The sequence below is a fragment of the Pipistrellus hanaki genome (assembly GCF_964339955.1).
Source record: "Pipistrellus hanaki genome assembly, chromosome: 5".
NCBI lineage: Eukaryota > Metazoa > Chordata > Mammalia > Chiroptera > Vespertilionidae > Pipistrellus > Pipistrellus hanaki.
In genome coordinates this window covers 54,582,737-54,597,228 of record NC_140507.1, presented here as the reverse complement: position 1 = coordinate 54,597,228, position 14,492 = coordinate 54,582,737, and the positions used below count along the sequence as shown (strand labels likewise).

General features: G+C 41.4%; 1 protein-coding gene and 1 pseudogene across 2 annotated transcripts; both read right to left on the bottom strand.

The window, feature by feature from the left end:
* Window positions 1-392: 392 nt before the first annotated feature.
* LOC311622918 (tripartite motif-containing protein 60-like) lies at window positions 393-1,760 on the bottom strand (the record flags this gene model as incomplete). Its single annotated transcript, XM_084884426.1, has 1 exon — window positions 393-1,760. The coding sequence occupies one exon, from the start codon at window positions 1,758-1,760 to the stop codon at window positions 393-395; it is 1,368 nt and encodes a 455-aa protein (XP_084740552.1).
* An 8,168-nt stretch (window positions 1,761-9,928) lies between these two features.
* On the bottom strand, window positions 9,929-11,289 carry LOC311622919 (tripartite motif-containing protein 60-like; annotated as a pseudogene). Its single transcript has one exon. The product of its transcript is annotated as a tripartite motif-containing protein 60-like (transcript).
* Window positions 11,290-14,492: the final 3,203 nt, after the last annotated feature.

Sequence of the window (14,492 nt, the reverse complement as noted above, 5' to 3'; positions counted from 1 at the left end):
TCACATTGATGATGGCTCACTACATACCAGGAGAGTATGAATAAGTTATTACTCACATGATGAGGTTTCGTGGGGTCAAAGGGTCTTAGAATAGGAATTAAAATGACTGAGAGAACAGGGAAAAGGGACTAGCTTGCGGTGTTTATGTTGGTTGCTGGGTGTTGCTGATGGAAACTTGCTTGATTGGAACTTCCCACCTGCACCCAAGGATGGAGCACCTGGTCTTTCCCATCAGCTTTCCCAGGTGTAAGGTCAGGGCGGAGAGAAGGATGCATCCTAAAAGCTTTCAACATTCAAACATCAAAACTGGAATCAGGATCTTTATTATGTTTTTCCTTTCAATAACACGGGAGGAAATAAGCACCTACAAAATTTCATCCTAATTGCCATTACTAGACTCTGATGATGCTGATTGTAAGAGATTTTGAAGAAGATGCAATGGAGAAATAAGGCATAAGTTTTTCTGTAAATGTATCAGCGATTCCATACATATATGACCTGTTATTCAAATTATAAAATGAAACCTCTCCCAAATCATAGTCCAGAAAAATGCCAATCATCCGTTCTCCTATAGGGACAGTGCCACATGTCCGGGTCAAGAGCTGATATTCCCAGTATCCATTGTTTGCCGATGGTGATATTTGATTATTTCTGAGGAAAGATTCTTTACACACACCTAAGAAATATTCACCTACGCCTGTTATTTTTACCGCCCAAAAATGCCTGCCAGCATCAATTCCCTCAGAACTCAGGACAGCTGGGTAAGAAGTAAGATCTTGGGGCTTAGGAAAACCATCTGGTGTTGTATATGTCACACTTTTTCTATCACTTGACATATTGAGGTCAGGATGGGCAGTTTTAGGATCCAGTGTCAACTCTACCTGAAACATGCGGATCATTTTGTGCAGGCCCAAATAATGTGGGGGGAGAGTGAAAAACTCCTTCTGTAATTTACATGACAAGACTGCTGGGGTCTCTAGGTTTCCATACCTATTCTGGATACTTGCAATATCCGTGAGTAAGTCCAGGTCTGTAGGCAAACACTTGTCTTCTATTTCACTTAACAGATTGCTTCTCCTGAAAATATGGTATGAAATTTGCCTCCCATTTTCAATTAGTTTTTCTTCAACATCCTCCTCTTCTATAAGTAGATCATTTTTAATTTCATCTCGCTCTGTTTCCAAGAAACACTTAAGTTCTTTACATTCAAAGTCCAATTCCTCCCTCCATTTTCCCATCTTTCTCTTCACTTCCGAAGTATTAGCAACTTGTCTTTTGTATACAGTTTCAGCAACTTCAAGGTGATCAGTGAGGGCCCCAATGTGCTTTCTGAGCATCCTCCTGTGATTAGCAGCAGCTTCCTCAATGGGGACCAGGGGGTGATTCTCGTGGTGGGACACAACCCTGCACCGGGCACACAGCAGCTGCAGGTCCTTCTCACAGAACAGAACCAGAACCCTGCGGTGCTTCTTACACAGGAGTTTTTCTTGACTTTTCCTCTTTCTCCTCATGGTGGGGATCTGCTGAACAATCTCAGTCATGTGACATAATTGGGGGTTCTTCTTCAAGCTCCTGTCAGGGCAGTGGTGGAGGCAGACAGGACAGGGAAAGGTGCCCCGTAGACCTTCCCAGCGCTGGTGGATGCAGGAGGGACAGAAGTTGTGCCCACACTCAGTGGTCATGGGGTCTCTCAGGTGATCCAGGCAGAGGGGGCAGCTGGCTTGTGCTTGGAGGTTGGCCAGGGAAGCGTCAAAGGCCATTGTGCAGTGAGGGTGTCTATTAGAAAGGGCTCTCTTCAGTCCGTGTGATCCTGCAGGAGTGAGGAAAGGTGAGAAGCTGAGGTCTGCTCAGGCCTCCCGCTCTTGGGAAGTCAGTAGGAGCTTCCAAGAAGAGTTCTAGTGGCCAGCTGATGTCCAGTCTTCTGTCACCTACTCCTTCTGAATTTAATGTCTGGATCCTCAAGCGAAGATCAGCCGTAGACTCTGGTCAAAATCCAAGCACCACCCATGTCATAAGTGATTTCTTTGGACAAAAAGAGATCAACATTTAAAAGTTCAATAAGCATTCATCTTTCTCACGCTATATGAATAGTATGTCACCTAGACCAATTCGTTTGTCATCACAATATTTAAGAAATAAATTTTTTATTTTTATTTTATTTTATTTATTTATTTATTATTATTTGGGGGGGGGGGGGTCAGCTGTTTATTTACAAAGTGAGACCGGGCCCTTCAGGGGCTAGTAGAGCCAGGCCCTTCTTTCTCCGCCTGGTTTGGAAGGCCCCCGATGTCTGTTCCAAGTCAGGGAGCTTGCGCTTGGCAGCTGCCTCCAAAGAGGTCCACAGTTCATCTGCCTCTGTGTCTTCTGAGGACAACTGACTGGGCTCTTGAGGCTCCTGTGGCTCATCCTCCCAGCTATCCCGGCTTTTCAGGATCCCGGTCTGTTAGGGCACTGTGCATGTGCAGATTTTGGCACCCCTTAGGTCAGATTGCGATCCAGGTATCTATATGTTTAACAAGCATTTAAATGACATAGGGCAAGGCTAATTTAGGGACACTAGCAATAATAAAAGCATATGTCTTAATATAACCTGAATCCAAGATATGATTAGCTTATGAGGTAAAGTCAAGGCCCTGTCAGAGTAGCCACCCAGAAAGCCAAGGGCAGGGAGCAATACCTCATGGCTCTCAGTTTGCTCCCACCTCCTGCACCAGTATCATCCCGACTCCCGGCTTACCTGGAGCCTGCTCCTTTGAGAGAGTCCCTGAAGCGTGTTTCCAAGAAGCCAGGCTCCTACCAGTTAAATGGTTAATAATGTGACTCTGGCCTATATATACCATAAGAAGCGTTTATCTCTTTAAGACCTTACCCACCTAGGCTCCTCCCTGGAGGTGAGACATGTGGGCCAGAGTGGAGGTATGAGAATGTTCAGAAGTCTGATTGATGAAGGACTTGTATGCATGCATATAAGCATAACCAATGGATGCAAAAGTCTGGGGGGCAGCAGTGAGGGCATGTATGGGAGTGGAGGGGTGGGGAGGCAATGGTAAGACATGTACACATATAATACCTTAATAAAAAAATGGGGGGAAAAGAAGTCTGGTTGATGGGATCTCCTCTTATTCCTGCAGGATAGAGGGGACTATCCATTATGTAATCTGCACCTTTGTAATCATCTCTTAAAGTTCCCTGTACACTTTAATCCCATTTTGCTAAGGAGGAAACTGAAACTAAAAGTTAAATCTTTTCCTACCTGATTTGGATCAGAGGATAGAGCATCAGCCTGCAAGTGAAGGGTTCCAGATTTGATTCCAAACAAGGCCACATACTAGGGTTATGGGCTCAATCCTCAGAGGGGGGTGTGCAGGAGGAGCTGATCAATGATTCTCATCATTGATGTTTCTATCTTTCTTTCCTTCTCCCTTCATCTCTGAAATCAATAAAATATATTTTAACAAAAAGTTAAAACAGCATCAGCCTGTGGACTGAAAAGTCCCAGGTTTGATTCTGGTTAAGGGCGTGGACCTTGGTTGCAGGCACATGAGGTGTGCAGGAGACAGCTGATCAATGTTTCTCTCTCATCGATGTTTCTAACTATCCCTCTTCCTTCCTCTCTGTAAAAAAAAAAAAAAAAAAAAAAAAGCCAAAACCGGTTTGGCTCAGTGGTAGTGTCGGTCTGCGGACTGAAAGGTCCCAGGTTCGATTCCGGTCAACAGCATGTACATTGGTTGCGGCACATCCCCAGTAGGGGGTGTGCAAGAAGCAGCTGGCCGATGTTTCTCTCTCATCAACATTTCTAGCTCTCTATCTCTCTCCCTTCCTCTCTGTAAAATATCAATAAAATATATTTTTTAAAAATAAGTTAAAACATTATATGTTACCAATCTATGAAAGAATGATTCCTACAAAGCACACTAGTATAGAATCAAAGTTGATTCTAGTCAATCTCATTGCCAAGAACAGAGTCATTAAGCAAAGTGACCTGAAGACTAGTATTCAAGGAACTTTGCTGTAAGATGACTAATGAAATCACTAAAAACTGTTTCAATCAAGTTATAAGCTTAGGTATAAGACTGCTTTTGGTTACAGTGTAAAGAGGAGACTAGGATAAAATATGTGAAATTTCCTGTTCTAAAAGATATCATCCATGTAGAACAATTGTCTCCTTAAGTCAATTCCATCAGGCAAAGTATTTCTGTATTCTAACCCTTCCTACCCACAAAAATGGGATTTACCACACCTGGAGAAGACATATTTTTCTGGAAAATGTCAGTAGAAAAATGAATGTGAAAGGTCCTTTAATGACAACTCAGGAAAATGAGGCCTGTGTTATATGATACTGAAGAAAGGTGATTATTGTTGTAAAGGGCCAGAAAACCTAACTTAGTGGAGTGGTACCATGGTGTGGAAGGCAGACTTTGTAGGTGATGAACTGCTGAGGAGAGTAATCCTCTGGGGCTGGAGACCTCACCCTTTTGGTCCATATTATTCCTACTTTAAGAATTACAGTTCAGGAGAAACCAAGATGGAGGCATAGATAAACATCTGGTCTGCCACTTGCACAACAATTTTAAAAATTAAAACTAATATAAAGGACATTTATCATCCAAAACCATGGGAAGGCTGGCTGAAAGATAGGGAAGCGCAAGCGCTGAAAAGCTGAGGAGCCTAGGTACAGAGGCATGCGAATCGGGCTGGTGGCGGTGACTGGGCACGGTGTGGCTTTTCTTTTCCCTGAAAGGAAACAAGCTCTCTATCACTTTGAAATCCAGTTTCTGGGGTCACATGGGTAACCCAGACGCCAACAGGGAGAAGCTGGTCTGTTGGCCATCGGGTCAGAAGTGAGGGCAACTCTTGCAGAGGTGCACGCAATAATCATTGTTTACTGCGCTGGATCCCAGGGAAGCAGGGACTTGGAAACACGCGAAAGGACAGGGATGGCAGACATTGCTGTTAGCCCACGCCCCAACCTAGTGAGGTACTGAGATCCCGCCCCACCCTGAGGCCCCGCCCACACATTCTACAGACCCTCCCAGGCACCACACAGCTGCTTTTATATATGAATAGCCTGTTTTGAGGCAGCTTAACCAGATATAAACTGCAGCTCCAGCAAAAAATAAAAAAAAACAAACCACCAAGTCCCAAGCAAACAGGAAAAAACTGTACTGTAGTTCTCTCTGTAGCTCTTGCAGGGAGGCTTCAGACAGTAACTGAACTGAATCCCATTGGAGATCCAGAAGCCAGTGTTCCTAGTGGTCAATTTCAACCACTCACACCCATAAGTGATGCATTTGGGAGACGGGCTCAGTGAGCACCAAAGCCCCACTGAAGCAAACCGAGTTTCCAGCACAGCAGTTCTTCCTTTATAGACAGAGCAGGTCCTCACAGACAGTTGGCCTGGAGATCAATTCCTCCCAGAGTACCAACAGCAAACAAGGCTTAATTACACCAAGACTTTGCACTCAGCCCACAAAGGGATATACCAAAAGCGACCACTCCAGGTGATTGGGGAAGCTGATAGGTCACCTACCACACAAAGCCACTCCATCAACACAGGGAGGAGACACAGAAACATGTCACGAATGGGAGATATGGAGGAAAGCAAACTACTGGATGACACAGAGTTCAGAATCGCATTTATAAGATTACTCAAGAATCTTCTAAAAACCTTTGAGAAATTTGCCGAGACCGGTTTGGCTCAATGGATAGAGCGTCGGCTTGGGGACTGAAGGGTCCCGGGTTCGATTCCGGTCAAGGGCATGTACCTTGGTTGCGGGCATATCCCCAGTAGGGGGTGTGCAAGAGGCAGCTGATCGATGACTCTCTCTCATCGATGTTTCTAACTCTCTATCTCTCTCCCTTCCTCTCTGTGAAAAATCAATAAAATATTTAAAAAATAAAATAAAAAAAATAAAAACCTTTGAGAAATTTGATGAGACCTCCAAGAAGCTTGGTGAGACCTTCAAGGACCTTAAAGAGAATACCAAAAAGATGGAAAAGGACCAGTCAGAAATTAAGCATACATTGTCTGAAATAAAGAATATACAGAAACTCAACTATAGATCAATGTACCCCAAGAATCAAACCAAAGATCTGGGATATAAGGAAGAAAAAATCACCCAACCAGAGAGGCAGAAAGGAAGAATAATCCAAAAGTGTGAGGATAGTGTAAGGAGCCTCCGGGACTGCTTAAAACGTACCAACATCTGGATTTTTGGGGTGCCAGAGGAGAGTGAGCAGGATATTGAAGGACTATTGAAAGAAATAATGATAGAAAACTTTCCCTACCTGGTAAAAGAAATAGACTTCCAAGTTCAGGAAGCATACAGAACCCCAAACAAGAGGAACCCAAGGAAGGACACACCAAGATACATCATAATTAAAATGCCAAGGGTAAAAGACAAAGAGAGAATCTTATAAGCAGCAAGAGAAAAACAGCTAGTTACCTATAAGGGAGTACCCATACAACTGTCAGCTGATTTCTCAACAGAAACTATGCAGGTCAGAAGGGAGTGGCAAGAAATATTCAAAGTGATGAGTAATAAGAACCTACAACCAAGATTACTCTACCCAGCAAAGCTATCATTCAGAATTGAAGGGCAGATAAAGAGCTTCACAGACAAGAAAAAGTTAAAGGAGTTCATCAACACCAAACTAGGATTACATGAAATGCTGAAGGGTATTCTTTAAGGAGAGGAAGAAGAAGAAGAAAAGTAAAGGTAAAAATTATGAACAACAAAAAGACATAAAATACCTACCTACCAACAAGTGAATTTAAAAATCAAGTGAATAAAAAGTCTGAAGAACAAAATGGACTGGTGAACATAATAGAAATAGGGACATAGAAAGGGATTGGACTAACAATTCTCAGGGGGAAGGGAGTCTGAGGGGTGAGGGAAGAGACTGGACAAAAATCTTACACCTATGGATGTAGACAGGGGCGGGGGTAAGGGCATGGGTTGGAGTTGGGAATCAGGTGGAGGGGAGCTATAGGGGAAGAGGGGGGAAAGAGGAACACCTGTAATAATCTGAACAATAAAGATTTATTAGAAAGAAAGAAAAAAAAGAATTACAGTTCATATGCCATGTAGAACTGAAATTTAAACCTGTGATGTACTTGGGTTGTTTAAGTAACCATAGCAACTGAATTTGTGCCCATTGAAACAAACACTGCTACATGTGAATTGAATATGGGAGTGTCTACTGTAAACATACCCTGTTGTCATCACTGGATGTCACAATGTCACACCCATCAGTTGAGTAACTCCTAGGGCCCTGGCCAGTTAGCTCAGGTGGCTGAGCATTGTCTCATGGCCCAAAAGGTGGCCAGTTTATTCCCCATCAGGGTACATGCCTAGGTTGCAGTTTCAATTCCAGGTTGTAGCATGTATAGGAGGAAAACAATTGATCTTTCTCGCTCTCTGTGTCTCTATTCCTCTCATTCTAAAATCAGTAAAAGCATATTTTTTTTAAAAAAACAAACATGTCCTAAGAACTATTTACTTATTTAGGGTTACTATTATTTTTTTAAATTAAAAAGTGTTGTTTTTTTCAAAGGTAGCTCTGAGCACCATCTGGTTTGGTTCATACTGCTCACTGAAGGGTCCCAGGTTCAATTCTGATCAGGAGCACATACTGAGATTGTGGGCTCCATTCACAGTGGGGGTTGTGCAGAGGCAGGGAATGAACAATTCTCACTCAACATTGATGTTTCTATCTTTCTCTCCCTCTCACTTCCTCTCTGAAATCAATAAAAATATATTTTAAGAAAAAGGTAGCTCTAAAAAAAAGGTAGCTCTGAGTCTACTTGTCCACAGAAGTCTCTCCCAATTATACTTTTCATCCCATTGTGTATATAATTACTCAATCATTCATTTTCTAATGAATCACCGAAATTTCAAAATAATAGTGCTTTATATTTCTACCTAATAAATAATGTCTTAAGACTTAAAATAAATATCTTCTTTATACCTGAATTATTGAACAACTGCTATAGAATTAAGTCAAATTTAATTTATAGTATAAATTCCTCTGATAATATTTTTACCAGTTCTACTGACTTTTCATTCTAGCACTCATCATTTCTGTACATTTCACTAATGTCTAATTGGAAATAGGAATTGTGGTAAAAAGCAGCTTTTCACCTCCCAATACATGCATTCTTTTTCACCCCCTGCAGAGAAGTAGGGCCTTGCAATGGCATTTGGAAAGTGGAGAAAGAGAAAAGAGTGTCTCTTCCTGGTGTTGACCTTCAATGCTCAGGGTGGCCCCTCAGTGCTCCCTCTTTCCCTAGTTGTAGTGAGGCAGTGCTTTGACAACATGTGACTGAGGGAGTTATATCACTGGGTGGGTAATGGAGTAGTGCCTAAAATGCATTTTACAAGAATAAGCACCCAATATCACCACAGCATAGCAGGGTGACTCTGATCAATGCAATGGACCCTTGTACCTCAATGAAAGCCCTGCTGAGCATCTTTTCAAAGTATGGAGACAGACAAACAGACAAACAGTAGAGAGATATGCAAACTACAACTTTATTTCCAAACATTGTAAACAAAATCATGTTTCAAAGGTTGGCAATTTCCCATAATGTCAAAAATGAGTACCGGTATGTGACCTTTGGAGGTCATACAATGTTGTCAAAGGCCTGGACAGGGGTCTCAATTCATTGGAATGTCTTATCATTCACCAAAACGTTTGCAAATTTGATTCCAGTCAGGATACAAAGGTTTCAGGTTCAATCCCTGGTCAAGGTAAGTATGGAAAGCAACTGATGGATGCTTCTCTCTCACATTGACTTTTTCTGTCTGTCTGTCTCTGTCTCTGTCTCTCTCCCTTCCTCTCTTTCTATATATCAATAAACATCATCAGGTGAGAATTTAAAAAAATAAGTGTTTACAGTTGTTAGCAGGCAAAAGTTTATCTTGTATTACTTGTTACTAATTACTGTACATATTTGTAACACTACTGTCAACCAGCCTTAGCTCAGCCCTTACATTAAATTTTTGTAAAACATGAGACAAAATCAAGACAACTAGAATTCCCAAAAAACTACATGGGAGATAATAAATAGTAAATATAATGTTTTTCTTATAGAAACTTGACCAAGAAAAGTTAAATCTACAACACAGACACCATAGAACTTGGAAAATGCAGCACAAACTGCAAGGAGCCAGGGTGTGTTACTACATAAAGCCATAGGACGCTCTGGTGGGTGCACTTCGTAACTGGAAAATTCTGCTCACAATGTCAATGGTGGTGACCAGCTTGCAGAGTCAGGGTGGGGCCACCCAAAATTGGTTTCAAATCTTCACACTGATGACTCACTACATATCAGGAGACTATGAATAAGATTATTGCTCACATGATGAGTTTTTGTGGTGTCAGTGGGTCTTAGAATAGGAATCAAAATGACTGAGAGCACAGGGAAAAGGGACCAAGATTTATAGTATAAATTCACAGAATTACAGTTAAAGGTAAAAATTATGAACAACAAAAAGACATAAAATACCTACCTACCAACAAGTGAATCTAAAAATCAAGTGAATAAAAAGTCTGAAGAACAAAATGGACTGGTGAACATAAAAGAAACAGTTAAAGGTAAAAATTATGAACAACAAAAAGACATATGTTGTTCATAGCTTGTGGTGTTCATGTTGGTTGCTGGGTGCTATTGGTGGTAGCCTGCCCACACTGATGGAAACTTGCTTGATTGGAACTTCCCACTTGCACCCAAGGATGGAATACCTGGGCTTTCTCATCAGTTTCCCAGGTGTAAGGTCAGGAGGGAGAGAATGGAGAGTCCTTAAACCTTTCAACATTCAAATATCAAAACAGGAATCATGATCTTGATTATAAGTATTTGTTTCAGTAAAAATGGAAGAGAATAAGCAATACAAAATTTCCCAAAAATTGTTCATCACTTCACTCATATGATACTGATTGTAAGAAATTCTGAAGAAGATGCAATGGAGAAATAAGGCATAAGTTTTTCTGAAAATTTATTTGTGAATCCATACTAGTATGACCTGTTATTCAAATTATAAAATAAAACCTCTCGCAATTCATAGTCCAGAAACATGCCAATCTTATGTTGTCCTCTAGGGAAAAGGCCAAATGTACCAGTCCGCTGCTGATATTGCCAGCAGCCATTGCTTGGGGATGGTGATATCAGACTATTTATGAGGAAAGATTCTTTACACACACCTAAGGACCATTCACCTGTGCCTTCTATGTTTACCTCCCAAAAATGCCTGCTAGCATCAAATCCCTCAGAACTCAGGACAGCTGGGTAAGCAGTTAAGTGCCCAGGGATCAGGAAGACCATCTGGTGTCCTATATATTACATTTTTTTCTATCTCTTGAGATAATGAGACTTGGATGGGCAGTTTCAGGATCCAGTGTCAAATCTACCTGAAATGTGCTGATCATTTTATACAGGCCCAAATAATGTGGGGGGAGAGAGCAGTTCTTCTTTAATTCAAATGAAAATACTGCTGGGGTCTCTAGGTTTCCATAGCTGATGTGGATCTTTTCAATACCAGTGAGAGTAAATCCTGGTCTGTCTGCAAACACTTCTCTTCTTTTTCACTTAACAGAGTGGTTAACCTGAACATGTGGTATGAAATTTGTCTTCCATTTTCAGGTAGTTTTTCTTCAATATCCTTCTCTTCTCTAAGCAGACTGATATTAACATTATACCTCTCTATTTCAAAGGAACACTTAAGTTCTTTACATTAATAATATAATTCCTCCCTGAACTTATCCATCTTTCTCTTCACTTTGAAAGTTTTTGCAACTTGGTTTTCACATTCCATTTTAGTATCTTCAAGGTGGTTAGTCAGAAACTCAATGTGCCTTTTGAGCATCCTCCTGTGATTAGCAGCAGCTTCCTCAGTGGGCATCAGGGGGTGATCCCCATGATCAGATGAGGCCCTGCACTGGGCACACAGCAGCTCCAGGTCCTTCTCACAGAACAGAACCAGAACCTCACGGTGCTTCTTACACAGGAGTTCCTCTTGCCTTTTCCTCTTTACCTTCATGGTGGGGATCTGCTGAACAATCTGTCATGTGACATAATTGGGTGTTCCTCTTCAAGCTCCTGTCAGGGCAGTGGTGGAGGCAGACAGGACAAGGAAAAGTGCCCCGTAGACCTTCCCAGCACTGGTGGATGCAGGAGGGACAGAAGTTGTCCCCATACTCAGTGGTCACTGGGTCTCTCAGGTGATCCATGCAAATGGGGCAGCTGGCCTCTGCTTGGAGCTTGGCCAGGGCAGCTGCAAAAGACATTGTGCAGTGAGGGTGTCTGTCCCAAGACCGTCTCTTCAGTCAGTGTGATCCTCCAGGAGTGAGGAGAGTGAGAAGCTGAGGTCTGCTCAGACCTCCCTCTCTGTGGAAGGCACTAGGAGTTTCCAAGAGTTCCAGCCACCAGCTGACGTCCATTCTTCTTGCCGCCCTCTCCTGTATTTAACACCACGCTGCACAAGCAATGTAGAGTGCTCCTGGTCAAAAACCAAGCTCAATCCAAGTCATATGTGGTTTCTGTGGACAAATGATATTGCCATTTAAAGGGCTGTTCAAGCAGCAGTAACATCAGGTAAACAAAATCATTTATCATGACAATATCTAAGGAGATGTTTGCAATGAAAACTAAGATCTATTTTGCAACTCTAAAGGAATTAATTGTTTTAGGGAAAATTATCATTAGAGAAGTGTTTGCAGACAGACCAGGATTTACTCTCACTGGTATTGAAAAGATCCACATCAGCTATGGAAACCTAGAAAGAGTGACAAACAGGTACAGAGAACTGTTGAAAGGATGATATAACATTATTTGTGAAGAAGTTTTTCCAGAAAAATTAACCTAAATCTCAGCAAACATGTTCCAAACCACTTATTTACAGAAAATATGAGGAGTAGAGAAACATGTGAAGAATTACCTTCACATGTTTCAATTCTAACATGCCAACTTGATTGGTCCACTGTATAGCCAGGTAAACACTAGTTCTGGTGTAACTGTGAGGAAATTTCTGAGAGAGATTAGGATTTGAATCTATGGATGAGCAAGAGGGTGGCTCAGCCCAATGTCAGTGGGATCATCCACTCCACTGAGGGCCTGAAGAGAACAAAAACTGGGCAAAGCTGCATTCACTCTCTGCTGGACTGAACAAGCTAGCACACCCACCTCCTGTCCTGGGTGCTGCTGGTTCTCAGCCCCTCACACCCCCACTGGAATCTGTACCATCTGCTCTCAGACTCTCAGGCCTTCCATCTATACCACTGTCTTTCCTGGGTCTCCTGCTGGCAGATGGCAGACCATGGGATATCTCAGGCCCCAAACCTTGTGGACCACTGTTTCTTTTTTGTTTTTTGTTTTTAATTGAGCCACTGCTTTTCAATAAATGTCTTTTTAGATTCATATTACTGGTTCTGTTTCTCTGGTAAACCTTGAATAATACACTAAATAACCAGTAAATTCTGGACTGTAATAGTCACTATTGAAAATTCTATCATACTGCTTCAACATACTGTTTTCTCTCAAAGAGAGAAAACAAAAACATACGAAGAGTCCAGCTGGTATGGCTCAGTGCCTGAGCATCCAGTTATGAACAGGAGGTTGTAAAAAGAGGGAAAAAACAACAAGAGGTTGCAGTTCAATTCCCAGTCAGGGCACATGCTCCATCCCCAGTGTGGGGCGTGTAGAAGGCAGACGATTTAAGATTTTTTCTCATCATTGATATTTTTATCACTCTCTCCCTTTCCTTTCCTCTCTCAAATCAATAAAAAACAAAAACAAACAAAAAAAACAAAAACAAACAAACAAACAAAAAAACAGGGAAGGAGGTTTCAGAAATTAAAACAGACTTCAAACTGCAAGAAGTTGTGACTTGGGTGAAGAATTCATGGGAGAAAATCACTGACAGTTGCATTGCAAATGCACTGCAAGCAGGCTACCTTGACAAGAAGTACTCATTTAATGACAGTGCTATTGCTAAACATGAGAGATTTGGTCCACTGATTCTGAAAGAAATGGAGTCACAAGAAATTCACCAGGAAATTCAGGAATTGGATTGTTATGATGATGTTCCAGAAGATGATGACATGATTGTCATTGAATAAATGAATAAATTCTTGATACTGTAGGATTCAGTGTTTGTCTGGTTTGTGTTGACAACTACCGTACTACCGTACCGTATACAGGTAATAAATTTCCTTTATTTTCATTTAAAAATAAATAAATAAATAAAACAGACTTCAAAGCCACACTACTCAGTAATTTCATTTTGGAATATTTGATCATAATTCAATTGGAAGTTGGATATTTGAGGATTAAAAAACAAAAAACAAAACAAAACCCTGACTGATAATTATGTGCCATTGAGATATTGAATAGCATTAGAAGTATGTAAATTGCCATACACAGTAGCTCCATTGGTCCCAATATGACAAGGTTGGATCCCAGATATGACAAGGTTGGATCCCAGGTTACGGCGCTTAGGAGGAGCAAACAATGAAAGCATGGCTGAATGGAACAACAGTTCAATGTAACTTCCTCTTACTCAGTTATTCATTCTCTTCTTCTTCTTCTTCTTCTTCTTCTTCTTCTTCTTCTTCTTCTTCTTCTTCTTCTTCTTCTTCTTCTTCTTCTTCTTCTTCTTCTTCTTCTTCTTCTTCTTCTTCTTCTTCTTCTTCTTCTTCTTCTCCTCCTCCTCCTCCTCCTCCTCCTCCTCCTCCTCTTCCTCCTCCTCCTCCTCCTCCTCCTCCTCCTCCTCCTCCTCCTCCTCCTCCTCCTCCTCCTCCTCTTCTTCTTCTCTCTCTCTCTCTCTCTCTCTCTCTCTCTCTCTCTCTCTCTCTCTCTCTCTCTCTCTCCCCTACTTCCTGTGTATCTCCCTCTCTCTGTCACTCTGTCTTTAGGCCTTCCTATCCCTATCAAAATTTTTTTAAGCAAAGTAATTTTAAAAATATTTTAACACAGAGCTATGTAAATTAAGAGTCACTTTTAGCCGAAACCGGTTTGGCTCAGTGCATAGAGCGTCAGCCTGCGGACTGAAGGGTCCCAGGTTCAATTCCGGTCAAGGGCATGTACCTTGGTTGCGGGCACATCTCCAGTGGAGGGTGTGCAGGAGGCAGCTGATCGATGTTTCTCTCTCATCGATGTTTCTGACTTTCTATCCTTCTCCCTTCCTCTCTGTAAAAAATCAATAAAATGTATTTTTTTTTTAAAAAGTCACTTTTAGAAATATATAAAATTTAGAAAGTAAAATTATAGGTATGACCTGCACAGAAATGGGGAAAGGTTGGTACAACTCTAGGTAGAAGTGAAAAAAGATTAGTTATAGCATATATTTTCTTCCTGCATGAGTTCATAGTATTTCCTCTCTAATTCTGGATACCTAGAATATTCTGTAACTTAATTTTTCAATTGGCCTTTTGAATTCTATTTCAGTGTTTCCCTGCTCTCTTCTAGCCAAAAATTTTTCTCCTACTTCATT